This window comes from Saprolegnia parasitica, assembly GCF_000151545.1.
Source record: "Saprolegnia parasitica CBS 223.65 unplaced genomic scaffold supercont2.28, whole genome shotgun sequence".
Lineage (NCBI taxonomy): Eukaryota > Oomycota > Saprolegniomycetes > Saprolegniales > Saprolegniaceae > Saprolegnia > Saprolegnia parasitica.
The window spans coordinates 187,479-207,652 of record NW_012156422.1 but is presented as its reverse complement, the minus strand read 5'-3'; the positions used below and the strand labels follow the sequence as shown (position 1 = coordinate 207,652).

The 20,174-nt window shown below is 58.1% G+C and overlaps 10 protein-coding genes across 10 annotated transcripts; 5 read left to right on the top strand and 5 right to left on the bottom strand.

Moving 5' to 3' along the window:
* The first annotated feature begins 418 nt into the window (after nt 1-418).
* Nucleotides 419-1,921, top strand: SPRG_06859 (hypothetical protein). Its single transcript, XM_012346326.1, has one exon. The coding sequence runs from the start codon at nt 457-459 to the stop codon at nt 1,864-1,866; it is 1,410 nt and encodes a 469-aa protein (XP_012201716.1). The 5' UTR covers nt 419-456; the 3' UTR covers nt 1,867-1,921.
* A 1,252-nt stretch (nt 1,922-3,173) lies between these two features.
* SPRG_06858 (hypothetical protein) lies at nt 3,174-5,048 on the top strand (the record flags this gene model as incomplete). Its single annotated transcript, XM_012346325.1, has 3 exons — nt 3,174-4,136; nt 4,190-4,848; nt 4,898-5,048. The coding sequence occupies 3 exons, from the start codon at nt 3,174-3,176 to the stop codon at nt 5,046-5,048; spliced, it is 1,773 nt and encodes a 590-aa protein (XP_012201715.1).
* A 174-nt stretch (nt 5,049-5,222) lies between these two features.
* Nucleotides 5,223-5,878, bottom strand: SPRG_06857 (hypothetical protein; the record flags this gene model as incomplete). The annotated part of the gene is made up of 3 exons (XM_012346324.1): nt 5,223-5,302; nt 5,338-5,523; nt 5,677-5,878. 3 exons carry the CDS (start codon nt 5,876-5,878, stop codon nt 5,223-5,225), a joined length of 468 nt encoding a protein of 155 aa, XP_012201714.1.
* Nucleotides 5,879-6,327: 449 nt separating this feature from the next.
* On the bottom strand, nt 6,328-8,711 carry SPRG_06856 (hypothetical protein; the record flags this gene model as incomplete). Its single annotated transcript, XM_012346323.1, has 4 exons — nt 6,328-6,980; nt 7,034-7,209; nt 7,262-8,265; nt 8,310-8,711. The coding sequence occupies 4 exons, from the start codon at nt 8,709-8,711 to the stop codon at nt 6,328-6,330; spliced, it is 2,235 nt and encodes a 744-aa protein (XP_012201713.1).
* Nucleotides 8,712-9,680: 969 nt separating this feature from the next.
* SPRG_06855 (hypothetical protein) lies at nt 9,681-10,362 on the bottom strand. The gene has a single exon (XM_012346322.1). The coding sequence runs from the start codon at nt 10,355-10,357 to the stop codon at nt 9,722-9,724; it is 636 nt and encodes a 211-aa protein (XP_012201712.1). The 5' UTR covers nt 10,358-10,362; the 3' UTR covers nt 9,681-9,721.
* Nucleotides 10,363-11,550: 1,188 nt separating this feature from the next.
* SPRG_06854 (hypothetical protein) lies at nt 11,551-12,822 on the bottom strand. The gene is made up of 6 exons (XM_012346321.1): nt 12,587-12,822; nt 12,368-12,533; nt 12,234-12,324; nt 12,052-12,186; nt 11,860-12,002; nt 11,551-11,809 (listed from the first exon to the last, which is right to left on the bottom strand). The coding sequence occupies exons 1-6, from the start codon at nt 12,800-12,802 to the stop codon at nt 11,631-11,633; spliced, it is 930 nt and encodes a 309-aa protein (XP_012201711.1). The 5' UTR covers nt 12,803-12,822; the 3' UTR covers nt 11,551-11,630.
* Nucleotides 12,823-13,442: 620 nt separating this feature from the next.
* Nucleotides 13,443-14,147, top strand: SPRG_06853 (hypothetical protein). The gene has a single exon (XM_012346320.1). The coding sequence runs from the start codon at nt 13,463-13,465 to the stop codon at nt 14,108-14,110; it is 648 nt and encodes a 215-aa protein (XP_012201710.1). The 5' UTR covers nt 13,443-13,462; the 3' UTR covers nt 14,111-14,147.
* A 593-nt stretch (nt 14,148-14,740) lies between these two features.
* SPRG_06852 (hypothetical protein) lies at nt 14,741-15,455 on the top strand (the record flags this gene model as incomplete). Its single annotated transcript, XM_012346319.1, has 1 exon — nt 14,741-15,455. The coding sequence occupies one exon, from the start codon at nt 14,741-14,743 to the stop codon at nt 15,350-15,352; it is 612 nt and encodes a 203-aa protein (XP_012201709.1). The 3' UTR covers nt 15,353-15,455.
* Nucleotides 15,456-17,154: 1,699 nt separating this feature from the next.
* Nucleotides 17,155-19,038, top strand: SPRG_06851 (hypothetical protein; the record flags this gene model as incomplete). The annotated part of the gene is made up of 11 exons (XM_012346318.1): nt 17,155-17,380; nt 17,435-17,498; nt 17,547-17,582; nt 17,634-17,703; nt 17,744-17,908; nt 17,957-18,097; nt 18,148-18,302; nt 18,348-18,431; nt 18,510-18,634; nt 18,678-18,750; nt 18,817-19,038. The coding sequence occupies exons 1-11, from the start codon at nt 17,181-17,183 to the stop codon at nt 19,036-19,038; spliced, it is 1,335 nt and encodes a 444-aa protein (XP_012201708.1). The 5' UTR covers nt 17,155-17,180.
* A 112-nt stretch (nt 19,039-19,150) lies between these two features.
* SPRG_06850 (hypothetical protein) lies at nt 19,151-19,741 on the bottom strand (the record flags this gene model as incomplete). The annotated part of the gene is made up of 1 exon (XM_012346317.1): nt 19,151-19,741. The coding sequence occupies one exon, from the start codon at nt 19,739-19,741 to the stop codon at nt 19,151-19,153; it is 591 nt and encodes a 196-aa protein (XP_012201707.1).
* Nucleotides 19,742-20,174: the final 433 nt, after the last annotated feature.

Sequence of the window (20,174 nt, the reverse complement as noted above, 5' to 3'; positions counted from 1 at the left end):
ACTACTACCGGTAGTAACCAGGGGTACATACCAGCAATTTCTGTACCCCTGTTAGTAAGAACGTAGTCGCTTCGATGCTTGTGGCATTCGTGGGGCTATGGGCCAACGAATGAGCGTGGTAGAGCCGTGACGTGTCGGATGGCCTAAAAGCGTACTTGTACTTCGAGCTGGCGACGTCTTGGCCGAGTGCGAGCTCATGCCATTGCATGATGCCTCGAGCATTCCTTGTACTAGGCTACAGGTGCCAACAACCTGGAATCTCACATTGACGGGTGGTCGTGCCGACGCTTCGACAGAAGTTTGTGTGGGTCGCTAGTGGATGTGGGCTGCTCATGCCATGTGTCTGACATTTGATTGTTGGTCATTATCGTCTTATGATTCGTCCGCTTCACCGTATCCGGCATCTGAAACGCGATCTTTCTGGATTTCGTCCTCACGCATTTCAACCGACAAGTGATGGGCAGCGCGGGCAGTGTTCTGGACGGTGCGACGATGGCGCCAGTTGCGCCGCCCACGTCATCGTACGCGACGCACATTCCTTCGACAATGACGGACAATGCACCTGCCGCCCAGGCGCGGGTGATTCTCTCGATCCAGCGTCACGACGCGACGATCCACTGCACGCGCGCCGACATTTCGCCGGCGCACCACGCCATTTCGCACCGGTGGCAGGACCGCAACGAGACGCAGACGTTCACTGTGCACTGCGACAACGAACCACCGTACGTGTGCGAGCTCCTCGACGCCGAAGTCGGCAACCTCGAAGCGCTTCTCTCGCGGCTCGGCCAAGGCCTCTGGCTCGACTACGTGTGCATTGACCAGAGCAGCAGCGACGACAAGGTCGCGCAGGTCAACATCATGGGCAACATCTACGCCAACGCAACGTCTGTCGTGCTTGGCCCGTACCTTCGCCTCGAGATGCCTCCGCGCGACTACCTCGAGCGCGCGTGGTGCTTTCAGGAGCGGATGTTCGGCCCGATCAAGTTTCTCTGGGACATGTCGTCGACCGACTTGAGCTACCTCATTGCGTTCGCGAACGATGTCGCGATGCGCGTGCCGGGGCTCCAGGAAGCCTTCTCGTTCATCAACCGCAACTTTGATTGGAACGAGCACTGGCGCATCGGAGCCCTGCATAAAATCGGACGCGAGGATTATCCGCAGACGCGGCGCCTTTGTGATCGCCTCGAGGAGCTCATTAACGCCCCGCGCCACGAGGCGAACCAGCGGGAAATGGCAGAGACCGTGCTGCGCATTCGCGAAGCCGTGCCGTGCACGCACGCGGCCACGTACAGCGAATGGAATCTGTTTATTTTCGACTGCCAAGCCAGCATCGAGAAGGACCGCCTCTTTGGCACATGGGGCGTGCCGCTGTACCAGTCGCACCTCCCGCTCTCGTACGAGTACCCGGATGCGACGTGGCACCTCATTGCGACGACGTATCCCGACGCCGACTATGCCTTTCACGCGCCGCACAGTGCGCCAGGTCGGCCGCACGGCGGCTTTGCCGGGTTTGCGACCACGACGCAGCTCGTGTGCCACATCATGCAGCACACGCTTTTGACGCCGGGCACCCATGCACAGCAGCCAGTCGGCGCCGAGAAGCTCCGGTTCACCGACTCGAACGAAGTCGCGACGCTCGCGTGGGACGACCAGTACATTGGCGTCGCCTGGCCCCACCAAACGTTCCACTTCATCGTCTCGAAAGAGTGTCTGCGCCGCGGCAAAGGCCTCGGGGGCGAGGCCGGTCCGACCAAAAAGTTTATCCACTTAATCGAGCGGCTGCGCGCCTTGGGCTGCAAGATCCCAAGCTGGAAAGTCCCATTCGATTTGAAGGCCCGCCTCGAACAGCTTGCCGACACGACGTAAAAGCGAAGGTCGTTGCTATGTCTTTTTCATTAGAGACTCGTGATTGTATGGATAACATGGTTCGTACAGCAGCAACGTTGTCGGAGAGTTGGGTACTCGCGCAAATCATCGTGGTGAAGAGGTTGGTAATAGTGTATGCTCTAGGGGCGCGAGATGGGAGATTTAAGGTTAGACACAGATGCATGCAACGCCGTAGGAAGATTCGAGCAGAACCATAAACACACGGCTTTCTTGCAGTCTAGAGCTCCGCCAGCTCCTCCTCTGGACTGGCGGCAAGGATACGACCGACCAGCCCAATGGTGCGTATCGATTGGCCAAAATCAGGCAAATCATACGGCTTTATATTCGATACACTGCTATGATTGGCTTTGAATTTATCAAATCACGTTATCGGAAATCCATCGAAAAGGCGATCGCGTCGCCACCAAGATCTACGACTACCTCCAGCTTACTACGCTTGATGCAGTCTGAATCAGCAAGCAAACTAAGCGGACTATAAAATGGAAGCGACAGAGTTAGAGAATTAGGCTCTGTCCGGGCGTCGTCGACTCTTGGGTTCGTTTGTCAAGGTACTCGAGTCGCAGCTGCGTGCGTCGATCCTCGCGCACCCACGACACCGACGACGCGTGCTTTCACACACCTGTCGCGGCAAAGACACTGTCGAGCATACAAAATACAAGCGCAACCTGGTTCTCGTCATCGACGGTGCTGGCTCCATGCAACGACCCATCCTTGCAGGCGCGAGAAACACGCAACAATTGCACCTTGCCCGCTTGAAGTTGGCGAGGAATCTTCCAACACATCAAGCATGCTTAAGCATGCTTATCATTTTGCAATCGTCGCATCAATTCGCACAAGACCATGGGTGTGCCCACCACTGCGCCTCGCCTCCGCCGGTCGTCGTCCGCGCGCGCCAAAGAAGAAATCGTCGATCTCCACCACCTCGCGCCGCTCGACGCCAAGTGCACCCACGGAGCGATTCCGCGCGCCCAAGTGTACAAGCTCCCGACGTCGTCGTTGGCCGCCAACAGCTACCTTCCGTCGGGCCACAACGCCTACGACGGGTACGTCGCCGACGTCGTCGCGGCGAGTGTAGTCGACGGCGCGTGCATTGTTGAAGTTGGTGTCCGGTACCTTCATCTCCTGCTTGATGCTTCGTGCTCACGACAAAGCTTATGCCAACTAGGTCGGTGCCAGCGACCACAGCGCTGCTACAGGCGGCGCAAGCGCTCGGTTACCACGTGACGTACTGCGCGGTGGCCGACACGGACGACGCCTTGGACACGTTCATTGAAGCTGTCTCGTCGATGTGCCCCGAGATCGAGTGCACCGGTGTCGCCGGCGCCCTCGTCGACTCGCTCGAGCTGCTCCCACTCACGGCGCGACGCACCTACCTCCTCTCGCTCGCGCACTTGACGCTTGAAGAGGCCCACACGGTCTTGGACCCGTTCGCTTCGTCCTACTTGCGCCAAGACGACGTGCTTTTGTGCACGTTTCCGACATCTCTCGTCGAGCCGGATGCGGTTCTTCCAGTGCTCACCGAGTTGCTTCAGCCGGCCGGCGCGCTCGAGTGCCACAAAGCCTCGTTGAAAGACGCGACGAACGAGTCGCTCTTCCTCAAGGCTGCGTCCGTGGATGCCGACACGAAGGACGGCTGGTACCTCATTGACACGGTGCTGGCGCCATCGGCGATTGACGAGCTTCTCAGCCCGTTTTATCCGGCGGCCACGTGGACGAACGCTCAGTACGCCACGTATTTGGTCCAGAAACCGCTGCTGACGCTCGAGCCGACGGTCAAAGCGTCGGGGCTCAAGCACGCACCGTCGCTCGAAGACCTCGAGAACCTCTGGCGCAGCTGGGATGCCAAGGCGACGGCCGCGCCCCGTTCGAACCAAGCGCCGACGCTCATCGAATGGGAGTCGCTGTGGGCGGCGCTGGACGTCGTCATGTTGCAGATGCTGCCTAGCGACCATTATCTCGAGGCGCCCGTGGCCGGGCGACCGCCGTTTGTGTACTACATTGGTCACGTGCCGGCGTTCATCGATGCCCACGTCGCGGCAGCGATGGACGAGCCCGTGACGGCGCCTGCCAGCATGCAAGACGTCTTTGGAGCCGATGCCAGCGCAACCGAGTGGCCCGACCTCGATGCCATCGCGAGCTACCAGGAAGACGTCCGCACGCGCATCCGATTGCTCTACGGCAACGGCCTTCCGTCGGAAATGCGCCGTGTGCTCTGGCTCTGCTTTGAACAAAGTGCCCTCTTGCTCGAAGTACAACAAAACTATCTCGTCGACCTGGCTGACCATATACGATTGATCTCTAGGCGTTTCTGGCGCTGCTCGTGCAGTGCGATGGCGTGCAGCCGCCGCCACACCTCGTCCACCCGCGCTTTGCGGCGCCGGCGCCGGTCGCACCAGCTTCGTACGTACCGATTCGGTCGGGCGACGTCGTGCTTGGCCACGACGACGTCGACGGCGTCGACGACCACCCGTCAATTCCGTACGGCTGGGACAACGAGCGTCCGTCGCGTACTGTTGAGATCGACGACAGTGCACTGTACGAAATGCAGTCGCGTCCGGTGACCGTGGCCGAGTACCGCGCGTTCCTTGCTGCCACGAACGACGACGCAGGTGTATTGCAGCCGGCGTCCTGGACTGCCGACGGAGCGCATGTCAAGACCGTGTTCGGGCCCGTCGCGCTCGAGCTCGCGGCCGCCTGGCCTGTGTATGTCTCGTTCGACCAAGCGAATGCGTATGCGACGGCCGTCGGCCTGCGCCTGCCGCACGAAGCCGAGATGCTTGCGATGCGTCTTCCCGGCACCGGGCACAACGTCGGTCTGCGCCACTGGGTCCCGACGCATGTGGAAGAAAATCCTGCCGGGTGGCATGCGGGAAATGCGTGGGAGTGGACGTGCGACGTCCTTGGGCCCCACGACGGGTTTGCCCCGAGCGAGCTCTGCCCTGTCCACACCGCCGCCTTCTTGTACGTCTTCATAGGACTCGAATGTGGCACTCATGGCATTATGTCCTAGTGATGGCGACCACAATGTGCTCGTTGGCGCGAGCTGGGCTACGCTGCCACGCATTGCCAGCCGGCGCACATTCCGCCACTGGGCCCCGCGCACCGCTTCGGATGTCTTTGCGACCTTCCGCTGCGTCAAGACGACCGTGTCGCCGCAATAACAAGCCTTTTGTTGTAGTCTATGCATTCCATTTTTCAACGCGATCTAATTTGCACTTTATTCGCGTTGGATTATTGATCACAATGGGGCAATGAATGGGGCAATGGTAATCTACGTGTATCGTGATGGTACATTCAAGGGATCTTGTACGTCGCATGAGCGCGAAAGCGGCCCTTTACGGAAAGTGCTTCTCGGACCGCAGCCAGTCGATCGTTTTGGCAATACTCTCAGCGACGGGAAGCAGCTCGTACCCGACTGCACCGTCGGATGACAGCGCGTCGCGAGGGCACCTTCGTACGCGATGTCGGGCTCACGCCGCGTGAAGAGCGCCACAAACTCGTTCAGTAGCCCCTTGAAGCGCAGCAGTGGCTTCGATTTGCCCAAAAGCGAACCCGCAGTAAACACAAGCTTCTGAAGCGACGCCGCCGGGCCGTGCAAGATGTAGTTGTGCCCGATGCGGCCACTGCCACGATCGCCTCGGCGACGTAAACGACCCGCCACCCGGCGGAATCTCCGTCATATTATTGAGTCCCCCTAATATTGTTGCGTGAAATCAGCATCAACGAGCGCGCCGTGTGGTCCGAGAAGGTGTGTCGGGCTGACAATCACAGCAGCTAGGCCGCTCGCACTGTCTTCTCGGCTGCCCGCCTTGGTCCGAAAGTAGTGAATCGGCGCCGTAGCACTGGTTTCGGTTGTCGACTCGTCGATGATGCCGTTGCGATATTCATACGCTGTGGTCAAGCTGACAAACACACAGCGCTTGGCGCGGCGCGTGAGAGCGGCGTCGCACATCGCAGACGTTGCAGTGTCGGCCCACTGCGCCAAGTGCATCGGCTTCCAAAACGAGGTGTTGGCCGCGACATGGGCGACAGCGTCGTCGACGTCTGTTGGAAGCACGGAAGCAGGTGACGATGCGTCACGGATGTCTGCAAGCACGCAGTCGCCACGAAGTGGTGTGATCTTAGTCGTTGGTCGGTGAAGCGCAATTACATGCCAGGACCGAGACGAACACAATCTACTTGGCTGGCATCGCACGATGCCGCTGCTTGACAAATGGAAAATGAGGTGCTGCTGTTGTCCCAAAGCGCCAGCCACGACGACACCTAACCCACAACGCGCCACGTCATCCGGATACTAGGTGCCGCATGATGGCATACAAAAACTCCGGAACGGCGGGATTCGTGTTTCGGGCCCAAGTGTGATGGACGCAACACCCGAGGACAAACAACTGCGAAACACAGTATACTCTTTTTCAAACTACTAGCATCGACTAGATTAAGTTAATTGGGCAAGTAATACCGATGGCGGTCGTCTCGCAGCACCGGTACTTCGTCGTCGAAGCTGCACTCTCTCGAGTTGTCGATGAATACCATGCGTTCGTTGCTCTTGATGACTGGTGGGACCTTGCGCTTGTTGCGTCTTGCGTCGGCTTCCTGCGCAAGTCGCTTCTGTCGCAAGCGGCAGCGCAGAAAGCATGAGCAGAGGAGAAGGACGAAGGTTGCCGCCACGACGCCAATGACGACGTTCCGACCGGGGCCAAAGTGGCTCATGTCGCCGTCGACGAGCCATTTGGGGGCGTAGTGCGTACAGCGGGGGCCGAGCCAATTGGGCAAACACTCGCAGCGCTGGACCACGCATCGGCCCGTGACGACGTCGCCGGCGATCGTGCAGTCGTCGTGGGAGTGGCAGGGCGCGCGGCCCACAACGGGCGTATCCGGGTTCTTCGCGTCCGTGTAGTTGAGAATGTGCGCCTTGATGAACTCTTTGGTGGGGTGCGACGCCGGGTCGCAGCCGACGCTCATCGTCGCCGTGTCTTGCCACACGCGGATGTAGTCAATTTCCATAAACATCGGGAACGAGTTGCAGATGTTGAGCGTGATGTTGGTGGGGTTGCCTCGGCAGTACCCATTGTCAGCGTTGGGCGGCCGTGCGCCTAATCGACAGCAAATGGTTAGAGCTCTGTCATCGGGTTTACACCGGACGCACCCCAGGCGGCGGCGACAGCGACGTTGAAGATGATGTAGCTAGGCTCTTCGATCATGAGCTTCTTTGGGTTGGTTTCACGCCCGCCTTGGGGCGGAGAGGTCAGCGATGCGGACGGAATCTCAAAGATGACGGCGCCGTCGAGCATCCAGCGGATGTAACCGTCGTCGCCGGTGACCCTAGCCCGCATCGATAAGATCACACGTGGTTGGACTAAGCACATGGTAATACCACTCGAGCTGGTACTTCCAAAACTGAATGTAGTGCTCAAACGTAATGTCCCAGTTGGCCGAGATGGCGTCCATTTGGTACTCGAACGGGTCCATCTGCTTGGTCTTGACACTGCCGAGGCGCGGATTGCCACACTTGGCACTCGTGCTGTCGGGGTCGCAGAGATACCCGCCAATGTACCCGTTCGCAACCGGGAAGCACGTGCCCTTGTAGTTGATGCCCCAATGCAGCGGCCCGACGCCATCGATCAGGCCCAAATCGGCGTTGACGTCGCGACCGGACGAGATGGTCTTGATGTCAAACTTGTTGGAGACGATACGGCCTTTTGCAGCAGCAACGCTCTCGTAGAGCTGAACTTCGGCTTGGCGCGGGAGGCAGCGGTTGTTGGCGGCGTACCGAAGACCTTGGTACCACGATTTGTACCCGCGGGCCGCAAACGCCGACGTCGGCGCGTCTGGCATGTTGGCGCCGGGCGTCTGGCAGTCCTTGTTGTAGTAGCAGTTGATGTTGCCGTGCTCGATCAACGCGTTGGGCGAGATCCGTCGGTATTCGTCCGGCATCCCGGGCGCGATCTGGATCGATGTCGAGATCGCCGTGCCGCCGCCCTCGAGGATGTCGATCTCTGGGGCGCCCCGGCCCTGGTGTGGGTTGAGCCCAAATCCAGGGTTCGGATCGCATGCCGAGATGCGCTGATGGCTGTCGTAGCGCTCGTCGCATTCGTTGTACGTCCATGGCCACATGCGGTTGGTCGAGGCAGCAAAGAGCGCGCGGCCCAAATTGCCCATGAGCCAAAGACCTGGCCACGTTGGGTAAAACTGAATGTCGGGAATGCGGTCATTGGCAGCCAACTTGACCTTCTTCTTGAGCGTCGGGTCGTACCAGCCAGCGATGTGTGGGTTGTATGACTCGGCGTTGAGGGCACCTGGGAGCTTGGTGCTGATCTCAATGTACCCGCCTTGGATGCAAAACTTGTTCCAGGACTGCACCATGCCGCCGGTGTAGTACTAAGGGGAGGCTTAACCAAAGTGAAACACACATATGCTCGTACCATAGTCTTGGTCTCGTACGAGGGCTTGGCGCTCCAACTGTTCCAGTACGAAATCTCGGTGGGGCCTTCGTCGACGCGGATGACGAGCCGCCCGTTCTTGGTGTACACGTTGTGCGGCGTGTAGATCTCCCACGCGCGGTTGACACCATCGGGGATGTCGAGAGCCGTCCAGAGCGGGTCTTCGCCGGCCGTCAAGTTGCGTCCTTCCTGCTCAAACTCGTCGCTCATGACGAGTGTCCATGTCCCGCCCCGCGACGACTGGATCGTGCGCGCAGAATCTGGCGTCGCCGGGTCGACCCAGATGCCGATCCCCGACTTGGTCAGCAACGACGTATCGTTCTGGTCGATGGCCAGCGCGGTGGTGCCAAGAAGCACGCCCACGCACACCGCTCCTTGGTGCATGACAGAAATCTAGAAATGGCACCCGCCCAGGGAGCAATTTGTCGCGCGCCGAGCGATTTGATTGGTCGCGCACTGTGATTTGATTGGCGTACACGAAAGGTCGGGCGCTGATTGGCTGCAATGTGACACGGATGCTCATTCCAACGCTGGCGGCGAGCTTTCCAACGTTGCGGACACAGACGCGCAAGTAAGTCACACGTACAGAGACGGGATGGCGCGTTGTGCTTACCTGCGATGCGTCGTCTGATTGGTACTGAGTTGGCGTCTATTTTCTGGCTCTGAGCGAGAGGGCTATCGCTGTCGAGGCCAGCAACGTACCATGTAGTACCCACAATGGAGGTTGGCCATGCCAGCCAACTACAAACGATGGCATCCAGAGTTCACATGCATCCACTGGGTGCTCCAAGGAGGGCAAATAAACAAACTCCTTGTCGCACTCGTGCGTACTCAGCGCGCAAACTGAATTTATAGGCTGCGGTTTCCTAGACACCGTGGTCGGGCACAAAGTACAATCCATCGGACAGCGCCATGAGTCTGTCCATTTTGTATCACGTGGCTACCAAGGGTGTACTACATCCTTTGACCGTATTAATACGTGCTTTCATGCTAGAGAGCGGACTACCGGTATAATTCCCGTCGGGTGCTCGTGCAGCATTGGAAGTGATCAGACGTCTCAAGGCGTAGAGACACGTTCTGTTTCGATTGCTGATTTGGATGCTGGTTTGGTCGACCAGTCCAAGGACACACATAATCGCCCGCTTGGTCGCACTTCCTGCTGCATTGTGCTACACGTGTCACGAGCACGCGGCCAATATGGTCGGTAGGAGGACCAAACCGTAGTTGCACGCATCCGACTATACCAACGGTCGTTCGGATTCGGATCCAAATTCTCGCTTTTACTTTTCGAGTTGAAAGTACGCATTTTTACAACGTCGTTGACGACATGCGTCGCCTGCAATGAGCGTCGAGGTAGTATCACTTATCCTAAACAACTAACTCTATATATCCTGTTAATTCGTCGTAAGCACGCGGACCGAGTCCATCTTTACTCGACAGAGCGGGCAGCTGCTGCACTCGTACAGCCACGTAAAGACGCAGTCTTTGTGGAACGCATGCGTGCACGGCAAGAGCGCAACCATTTCGTCGTCAAACGAATACCCGCCGAGACAGATCGCGCACTGGTCGTCCGGGAACCGAAGCTCGTGCTTGGTCATCGTCTTCCACGCGCCCAAGAGCGCGCGCGGCATTTGCAAGAACTCGTGCAGCATGTGGTGCAAGTCGCTCAGATCCGGGTCGTCGTCGTGGAGGTGGCAGCACGCGTCCGTGTAAATGTGCATGAGTCCAAACACAAACTGCTTGAGACCGATGGACCGTTCCGAGAGCACGGCGTGGATCAAGTTGTCAAAGCGCTTGCGCGGAAACGGCGTTGCCAGCAGCGCGCGCACGCGGAGCACGATGCGCCCGCGGGCGTGGGCTGCCCACTTTTGCAGCTGCCGTCGAAATCGGAGGCAGTCCGAGTAGCGCTTCCGGACCGTCCATCGGCGCTGCGTTACGGGAAAAACGAGCTCAAAGTCATAGCGCGTGAAGGCGTGGTCCCCCGAAAACACAGTGCGCGTTTGCACGCAGTTGCCGTATACGGTGAGCATGGCGTCAATTTGAAAATGAGCCTCGTGACCGATTCGGTGGTCGTCCCACTGTGCTGGGAAGCGTCCGTGGGCTTCAAGGATCAAGCCATCTTCTTCCGGGTAGGTGGCTACCCACCCACGGAGAAGTGGCCTCGGCACTCGTTGAAGAACAAGAGTGCTGGGCTCGACGTGCTAATGAATCTCGTGCACGCGCTGCAAAGCGATGGATTAGACGGAGCGACAAGCAGAGTCCAAACTCGTTTCCATGGGTCCATTCGGCGAGAAGAAGACATGATTCTAATCCAAGATTGAAATATGTCCAGCTTGTAGTTTTTGATTCAAGTGCACGAGCAGGTGCACGAGTACAGTATTGTATCCAAAGCATTTGCTCACGCCTGGGTGCCGACTGCCTCTTGTCTTGACGAAGGGTGAGCCGGGAAATGCCAATGCGTTGAACTTGAACCTCAACGCGGCCGGCGAATCTTTCTTGACTGAGAAAACAGACGACGAGCCACTCAGAGTAGCCATGTAGGGCAATTGCTGCAAGGGAGGATTGCCTCTTCCTAGTAAGGCAAAGTGAAGCCTTCAAGCAAAGGATCTTTCATGTGCCAACGTCTCCCACATAGCAACCAGTCTACACCCAAGAACAAAAGCAAGTTTGTGGAGATAAATGCTCTTTGTGACGTCTCTAGACACCTGGGAGAGCAACGGCAGTGTACTGTACACATACCCCAAGTTCAACGACGCTGATATGCCCGTTGTCGCGGACTGGAGCTGTGCATCGTCGAGAATGCTGTCTGACCCGAGCCTCCAGTTGTGGTCTGTGATAAAGGTGCCGACTGCGCGTCTGTATCTGCGTGAACACATCGCACGTGAACTCATAAGCGAAATTGCTCGTAATTACCCATTTCCCCGGGAAATCGTTGGGATTTAACGACGAATTTGTACTACTGCACCCGATTCAACCGTCAATTCACTTCGCGTTTGCTCATTTTTCTCCCGGTCGCCGTTCATTTTCTTCTTTGTCAAATGACTGCAAATTGAGCGCTACCCAAGCCCCCGTGTCACGTCCGCTGGTAGAGTGTGGTGCCAAGTTGTGCAAATGTGTCCTCTGCAAGCCACTTGCATAGCGTCTCCAAGCCCGCCACGCAACGACGGAGACAGAAATCTGCTGCGCGCGAGTCCCGTAGTAGAGTCCGGTACTCAATGTCATGTCCTCTGAAGAACGATCACACAGCATCTTACTGCTGTGCCTCGAGTCGATTATGCGTCAAGAGTGGAGCGCGTCGGTCGTTTAGGCTTCTTCGTCGTCGCCGCGGGTAAAGCGCTCGTGCATCTTGCCGTCGAGAAAGTTCTTGAACTGCTTGCGCTCGTCGCACGAGAACCACATGCTCATGACATAGCGCGCGCCCGTCTCGACAGGTCGCACTTGGTGCAGGTTTTCCATGCCCGAATGAAACATCATGAGGCGACCTACATCGATCATATGGACCCGCGCCACGAGGTAATACACGCTTGTCTACCTCGCGCCGGCTCAAACGTGTGGTTCTTCGTGTCGTCGATGAAGGCAAAGAGGCCGCCGGTGAAATCAATGCCGTAGTCGGAGAGATAGACCAGCCCCGAGTAGTCGTAGTGCCACGTATTGTTCTTATCAACGTGCGGGTGCCTACCTCGACCTTACTCGATTGCATCGGAAGCAAAGACATTGGGCATACCAATACTCATCGTGAATCTCGGCGGCGGTCCACGAGGCGTTGCCGATGATGCGCGTAATGAACGTCGGCGCCGTAAAATACAACGTCGAGAGTTCAAACTCCTCCATGAGCGCTTGCCGAATGGACTCGATCGTGCTAAAAGAAGAGCTAAGATACATATTGCGATGCATTTGGTTCCGTACCGTTTGTAGAGGTCGTACTGGGAGCGGCTAAAGCGCGTGGGCGGATCGGCCCGGTACAAGTTGGTCAAGCCGTCGGCATCCTTGACAAAGCCTACGCCCCAGCTCGCGACGATCGTTTGCGTGTTCGCTCGCACCCGTGTTGATGTCCATGATCGTGGGCCCACCGAGCATCGAGCGGCCGGCCATGCCATGGTCGGCAATGCCCCGCAGAGCGGTGACGTCGGCGTCCGAGATGAACGCGTCGCGCACGGCGCGGCCACACTTGGTACGCTTGTGGCAGCCGCGCACAAAAGGCTGGTACTGCAAAAAAAGTCATCCATGAGCCACAGAGAAAGGCGCTGCGGGTAGCGTACTTGGTTGGAACACGAGACGTTCCAGCGGTGGCGGGCGGGGACACCGACGGTCGTCGGGCGTGGAAGGTGCAGCGCACTGCTGGCCTGCGCGTTGAGGTACCGAAGGTACAGTGCGAGCGCGCCAAAGACAATGGCTAGCACCCAGAAGGCTGGGCTCGACGTCTTGGTCGCTCCCTTGGCGGGCGTCGGTGGCTTCGGACTCGGCTTCTTGGCCATCGTGAATGGTGGCAAATCTACGGATACCCTTTGGTCATCCGGATAAATCGACGAGCCCGTGGGTTCGTGGGAAACTTGAGCTGTGTGGCGACCGACCTGTGGGGACACGCCAGTGGAGACGAGCAAGAGGATGCTACACTGCGGCATGACCACCTTGGATCACTCCATGGAAGCTTGCACGGTCACTGCACTTTGATTGACGCAAGGTACATGGAGAAAGGCGGCCATTTTCCTGCAGTGTTTAGCTGCAGTGCTTGGTGGCACGCAAGGGTGGCACGTAGGGATAGGCCACGCATGCATCGTTCAGCTAGCAGCTACAGCTCACGATGCAGCATTTGAAGCTGCCAGCGATAGGATATCATGGTGATTGGCTCGACAAGGTATCTTGGTCGTTGTATGGAGCAGGGCGAGGTGCGCATCGAAGCGACGCGCTGCCGGTCGGAGGCTCGCGGCAGCGGCGCGGGCGGTCTCCGTGGGCATCAGAGCTCCATGTGCCAGAAGCAGGTCGTGTAGCGCTGCTGTAGCCGACCTCGCGTTGCCGGTCGCAGTCGCGACGCCGTTGACAGACGGCGCTTGCAAAGAGTATCTTTTGAGCCAGTTGCCAACATTCTCGGGTTCGAAATTCCTCATTTTCCAACAAGTCGTCCCGGTGGCAGCAGCATGCAGCGTGGAGGCCTCGTGCGCATGGTGTCCATCTCGCCGGACATGGACACGAGCGAGTCGCTGCCGTATGTCTCGGCCATCGTCTTCGACTGGACCAACGTGCTCTGCCCCACGACGTGGCTTCAGGGCATCACGCTCGCGGCCGCGAAGGACGGGCCTGAGTTCCACCTCGTCGCCGCCTCCTTGCGCCAGCTCGACACCGACATACTTGCGCTTCTCACCCACGCGAGTCGCCTCGGCGCTGTCTACATCACCTCCATTCACACACAGGCGTACCTCGAGCAGCTCTGTCGAGCCGTTTTGCCGCGGACGGGCCAGCTCCTCTTCCATCCGTGCTCTAGCATCCAGCTCGTGTGCGCGTCATCAACGCCGTCGCCAACGTGGTACGCGCAGGTTCTCCAGGCGATCTACGCGCGCACAGCAAGCCATGACGGCATCGACCAGCCCATCTCGGTACTTGCCGTGGGCCACGACCACACGTGGCACTGGAGCCTCGCTCAAGTTAGCCACCACGTCGTGCCAAAGCGCCTCGTCCTCACAACGCTGGAGCCGAACTTGCCCGACTGCATCGAGAAGCTCAAGCAGCTCGAATCGATCCTAGACGACGTCGCCTTCCATCGCGGCCCGCTGCACCTCGTCATGTAGTATCCCCCTTTCCTTAAAGGACCCCTTTCCTTTTGTTATGATCCTATTACCATGTACAGCAGCAGTGAGCCGGTCGACTCTTGCACATATCGATACTATAGAGTTGGTTGGTGCGTGTAGCTGCGGGCCACACGGCGGCGGGTAGAGCGCAAAGCTCCAGCGATAAACCGCCACTGTACTTGGGGCATAAAGTAGGCTTCAGCTGCACAGCATCCCAAGTGATTTGATATCTTGTCGGGAGAGCAACTCGCATCGGATACAAGCAGCAGTCCTACGAGTAATTGGACAGGACTGGGATGGGACTTTCTGTCCACGCGCATCAGCGCCGAGGTCCCGCGAGAGAGCACTTTTTGATCTCGTACGTATGATACGATGATCCTACTCTGCATCAGCATTCTCGTGGGAGCGCTCGCCCTGCCCGGGGTTCCTGGGCCGACCTTCATCGATGACCTCTTGCATGGGGCAATCTAAACGGCGAGTGATGGTCATTTCGACCAGCAGTCCTCTCCTCGTCAATACTTTAATCACGTCTATAATCTTGTGTTTAAAACACTAGGAACAAACATTCCGAAACTGTGGATCGGTGGAGTCGCACTTTTCATTTGCTCGTGTTCGTACCGCACTACCATTATGGCTTCGGTCGCCCGCCGCACTGCGTACACCGCCCAACCGCCGACGTCGTCGACGGCGCCGACCGTATTTATTGTCTCGTGGAACGACTTTTTGTGCCCGACAACGTTTCTACGCAAGCGCAAGAGCAGCCAACACGTGACCAAGACTGCATTCGCAAACTTGGATGCGAGCATCGAGCGCATTCTGCTGCATGCCAAGCAGTTCGGCACGGTCTTTGTACTCTGCGAAGACAAGGCGGCGACGATTGAAGCGCTTTGCCACAAGTGGCTTCCTCGCACCGCGCGCCTCTTCTCTGCCCCCGAGCTGCACAGCCAGATCCACTTGATTTGCGCCGCGACTGCCATTACGCCTACGTGGCACGCACAGATCGTTTACTCGATTTGCTCGCCGCGGCTCCACGCTGGCAACATCGTCTTGGCCGTGTGTGGGAGCGCCCGCTTGCGTGCGAGCTGCCTCGAAGTCGCTAAGTACGTACCCGTCGTGCCCAAGATTTTCGCAGCCACCGAGGCGGCGCCGTCCGTAAACCAAGCAACCAACCTCTCGCGTATCGTAGCCGACAACCTCTCCAAGGCCATGCAACATCCCGGTCCTCTCGATGCAACTATTTAAGAAGAAGAAAATTCCCCCCGGCCATCCCATCGTAGCCGCTTGAGATTTATATACTAGTACCATAATGCACACTATTGTATTTGCTACGCATGTCGAATTTGGTGCTCTAACTCCCTAATTTCATCTGGCATTGAAGTTAAATAAAAGACTCCACCTGCCAAGATTTACGTATTACTTCGACATCGGTAGCCAAGTGCTCTTCAATGTTCAGGAGTTTGTTCCCTAGCAGCAAGGGATGCCGGCCATCGTCGAAAATCGCATTCGGAGTACTCTGTGGTCGCAACCTTGGATAGACAATCCGCGGCTTGATTCCCGCTGCTCTTCTGCAGGTCTCTTGGACACGAATTGTATCCGCTGCATCAGCAGCATCTTGTGCGAGGCGCTAATCAGGTCGTCCCACGTCTGCCTCGTTGTATATCGTCGCGGCTACGAGGTATTAATAGCTGGCTCGAACGACTCAAGACAAAGACCTCAATCTAGTCACCACCAGCAACAATGCGGGTGGTCAAGACGCTACACCGCTGGCTATTTTCAGGCGTCTGCGGCTTGTGAAGACATGTCCGTTGTGTACATCCGTACTGTATGCATGCGAAACCGAGTGCAGGTGATCGTTGTATAAGATCCAGGTGGAACCTAGAGTCGTTGCCAGAGTCGTTGCTGCTAGAGTCCGAACAATGTAGGGTATGTACAAACTGTCTACTTCAACCTGCTCTGTCGTTTGTGTCTCGTGGACGCAACTGTATCTTGCCTTCATTCACGTACAGTCTGCACGAAACCGAACATCACGATACAAACGGTCCATTGGACCAAGTCCACGGCCACTGGCTATATCGACCGCGCGGTCTACACGGACATTGGCGCTGTCTTATTGTCACCTCTTCGATGGACCTCGTCCTGCGTCGCACACCGCTGACTCAACACACGGAATATGTGTAGGCACAAAGCCTCACCCGCGGCCACAAGCGCCCCCGGGCGACCGACAACAGAACAAGACGAGCCCCCGCGCCGCCGCCTGCGCAGCCACGGCCCGGCGAGCGAATGAAGAAGACGGAGGTTGCTAGTCTCAACGTATGCGAGCTCTTTGAAGCAACGAAGATAACGCGAAACACGTTCAAATATATATTCAAAAGTTCCTACCAGCTCACCCCGCACGGGACCTGTTGCAGGTCCGACAGGTAATGGCGTCGGTCGTTTTTCCTGTGATCGAAAATCGTTGGCTTCCGCCGGCGGCGCGAGGCCCCATTCGCCTCTAAATCTTTGGTGCGCGGTCGTGCGCTCGCAAAAACTCTCTCGTTCGGTACTGTCTTTTTTGCAACTCGGCTGAGCGGGCACCTGCTCTGTGGTGGCTTCGTATCCTGATGGAGCATGCCGTTGACTCCACGAGTTCCCTGCCTTCCGCCCGACTGACTTGTTCTAGAATCGTCTCGTGCCTGCAAACCGATGTCAAGCTGCCGGTGCCACATGTACAAGGCGTATCCACGTGGCACGCCAGCGTTCTCACCACCGTCGTTGCAAGACTTCTCGCAAGCGCGAGCTACTTGCGAGCGCATGTCGCGCCTCCGCCAATCGAAGCACGTTCGATATTAGCAGGCGCCATCGGTGGCATTGGCGCGGATCAGGCTTGGCGAACCTCGTGCGCCACGGCGTCGCCGTCGATGTCGCACTTGAATCGACGCGTCGGCGTTGGCAGGTGGCAAAAATTGGATCCACGCCAAGTGGCGCCCCCGATCCCATTTGATTTGACAGAAAGGGCAAAGTGATATGTACACTATTTCGAGAAACACATAAATAGTGTACGTTTGCAGTCAGCAAAGATCAAAGATCGCCGATGGAGCGCAAGGCCAAGCAGCGCAGCGCCCGAGCGGAGGAGAGCACCGCGCTGATATCTGTCGTCGAGTACGACGTGCGCTCGTCGCGGGCACATGCGCCGCCGCTGGCCAAGGTCTGGCGCCCAGCAGACAGCCGCCTCGTGGCCGATGGCACGCCGAGCGCGTCGCCACCTCGCAGCCGCCCCACGTGGCTCGTGCAGTGGGCATCTAATGCACTCGGTGACCATGTTCTCATGTACGTACGCTGGCCTAGAGCTATCCGTAGCGAGCTCTTTGACATGTTTCTGCCGGCGGGGTACCCTAGCAGCGTCACCGAGGTTCGGCAACAAAGGCTCACGCCATGAACGTCAATGGCGCGGTGCTAGGACTACCTGCCGTTCCAGCTCTGGGATACATGCCAAGTGCGCTTCTAACCCGTTGTCAGCGAACCTGGTAGGCACGATCGCATGTAGGCTATGTGCAGCTACCTCCGCGGCGTCCTCGCGACGCAGTCCGTCCTTGAGAGCGTCGGCGTCGGCAACGGTACACTCCGTCCACGACGCTTGCTTATATATATGTGCAGAGGCCATCACGCCCCTTGCCGCCGCCCTGCAGTGGGTCATGCGCGACGGGTCCGGCATGCTGGGTGGGCTCTTCTTCGCGTACGGCGTTGGCCCCAAGTTCGACGCGAACGTCAAGTTCTGGCGTCTCTACGCGGACGTCATCAACGACGTGGGTCTGACACTCGGTTTGAAGCTCGCGAACTTGGACTGCTGGGTCATTTTTCGTGTGCTAGACATGCTCGCGCCCTTCGCACCTCGCTATGTAACGCAGATCCTTTGCGTCTCGTCGGTTTGCAAGGCCATGTGTGGCGTCGCCGCCGGAGCGACGCGGTCGTCGCTGACTGCGCACTTTGCCAAGGCCGACAACATGGCGGGTGGGGATCCAAGTGACGAAAACCTCCGAGAGGCAGAATGGTTTGCATAGACATTGCGGCAAAAGAAGGGTCGCAGGAGACCTTTGTGACGCTTCTGGGGCTGCTCACTGGCATGTACTTCGCCAATCTCGTCAACCAGTCACGTGCGAGTGTCTGGGTCGCGTTCCTCTTGCTGACCGCGATCCACGTCGTTGCCAACTACAAGGTTTGTCGTCCAGTGCATGCCCTAGCCCTACGCCATGAATGATAGGCGGTGACGTCACTTTGCATTCCGACGCTCAACCAAGCCCGTGCGACGCTTGCGATCCGCTCGTTTCGAGGAAGCCAGACGCAGGTACGACGACAGAGTCAACTGCAACCGTGGCACTCCGCGACCCACGACATATGGCGAAATGATCCTGGCGACGTGTAGAGGCTCAGCATTGCGCGCGTGAACGCGATGGAACCGATCTTGCCACGACGAGGTGGTCTTGGCATTGTTCTCGGTGGGCGCCTGCCGCCGTCGCTCGACCTCCCGTCGCTCCTCGCGCTGCACAAGTAGGTTGAAACAGGTCAAAACACTCGAAAACCTGATCGCTAGGGACGACCACTACGTGCTGACCGTGGACGCTGCTTCGTCCACCGTCGTCGCGTCGCTCTTCGTGTCTGCGACGGTAACAAGTCGCCAGCACATTTCCACGTGGCGCGCTGAACCTGACCATCTTGTCGCATGTGTCTAGCCTATGGACGAACTCAAGGCGTACTTCAATGCGGTAGTGTTGGCCGACGCCGGGGCGCCAACGGCTCTTTCGGCGCTGGCCACGGCGCATGCGGCGACGACGACCGAGTTCCCGGCGTTTGTCGAGACGATGGAAACCCTCGGGTGGAAGATGCACTCGTTTCCGCTGTCGACGCAGCCGACGCGATATGCGATTGCCCGCGGCCACGTTGGACTCCTCTAAACCCGCCCGTATATACGGATTTCCGTTGTCTCGTGTCTTCTTGGATGTGGTGGAAGGATGGGTATGCGTCGCTCTGACTTTGCCAGTCGTCGTAGTTAGTAAGGATTGAAAATTATAAGATAAAGTAAGAGAGCAGTTCAATGTCGTCGCCTTCGAGGCTCGCCGTGGGCGTCCCGCTGTCGCTCGACCCCGACGGGCTCCCGAGATCGCCGTGCATCTTCTTCTGTGCCCGCGCGAGCTTGCGGTTCTGACGGTACTTGGTGTCACTCTTGCGCTTGATGCTGTTCTGCTTGATGCGGTGGTACTCGCACAGAAGGAGGGGCCGGCCCGACCGCTTCGTCGCGCGCTTGAGCGGGCACCGACCCGTCTTGTACTTGCAGCGCGCGTCGTCAGGGATGAACTCACCCGACTTGGCTTGGGACGTGACCGCTTCGTGGTACGACGCCTTCATGGCGGCCGAGATTGACGGCTTGAGCACTGGCGGATGCGACGCGAGGAACGCGATCGTGTCGGTATGGTACGGCGCCACCGCGGACGACGAGATGCGCGGTGTGTCATGAATGTCCGACTCGAGCAGCGCATCGATCGTCGATTGCATGCAGTGGAGGTCGATGGACGGCCGCGTATACTGCGGCGTCGGCGCCGACGACGCGAAGGGCAGTGGCGCCATCATGTTGTGAAAGTCAGAGTGCTGCTGGTACATGCTCCTCGGTCTTGTGAAATTGTAAACTGATGGGATCGCCACCTGCTGCGGCGCGCAGTGGAGTCGGTATACCGAACGCAAGCCAATGACGTGGCAACTGCATACAGTGGCAAACTTTTTTTAGCCGCGCCAGGTTGCCAGCTGGGGCGTGTATCGCAGGCCCGGCTCCCGGTCAAGACATTCTTTCGGCGCCAAGTCCACTGTACGTACGACGGATGTCTCGGCGGGCGTATACAAGCGTGCCCAAGAGTCGCGGGTGCACAGTTGTATACGGCGTACGATGCGCCGATGGGCGGCGTGATGCACCGTGGTGCACCACTCGTGTTGACGTCAAGACGACCGTTGCGTCGCCGGTGGTCAACCTCGCAACACCGATGGGTGCGAACGACGAGCGATCGATCGAAGCCTGTGTACAGAATATGTAGTCGTCGTC

Excerpts from the sequence above, each read along its gene's own strand:
- SPRG_06853 (XM_012346320.1), top strand. The coding sequence starts at position 13,463 with ATGCAGCGTGGAGGCCTCGTGCGCATGGTGTCCATCTCGCCGGACATG.
- SPRG_06859 (XM_012346326.1), top strand. The coding sequence starts at position 457 with ATGGGCAGCGCGGGCAGTGTTCTGGACGGTGCGACGATGGCGCCAGTT.
- SPRG_06854 (XM_012346321.1), bottom strand. The coding sequence starts at position 12,802 with ATGGCCAAGAAGCCGAGTCCGAAGCCACCGACGCCCGCCAAGGGAGCG. Across the intron at positions 12,003-12,051 it reads GAGATTCACGATGAGTATTG|GCACCCGCACGTTGATAAGA; the intron begins GTATGCCCAATG and ends AGGTCGAGGTAG. Across the intron at positions 11,810-11,859 it reads CACGTTTGAGCCGGCGCGAG|GTCGCCTCATGATGTTTCAT; the intron begins GTAGACAAGCGT and ends TGATCGATGTAG.
- SPRG_06855 (XM_012346322.1), bottom strand. The coding sequence starts at position 10,357 with ATGCTCACCGTATACGGCAACTGCGTGCAAACGCGCACTGTGTTTTCG.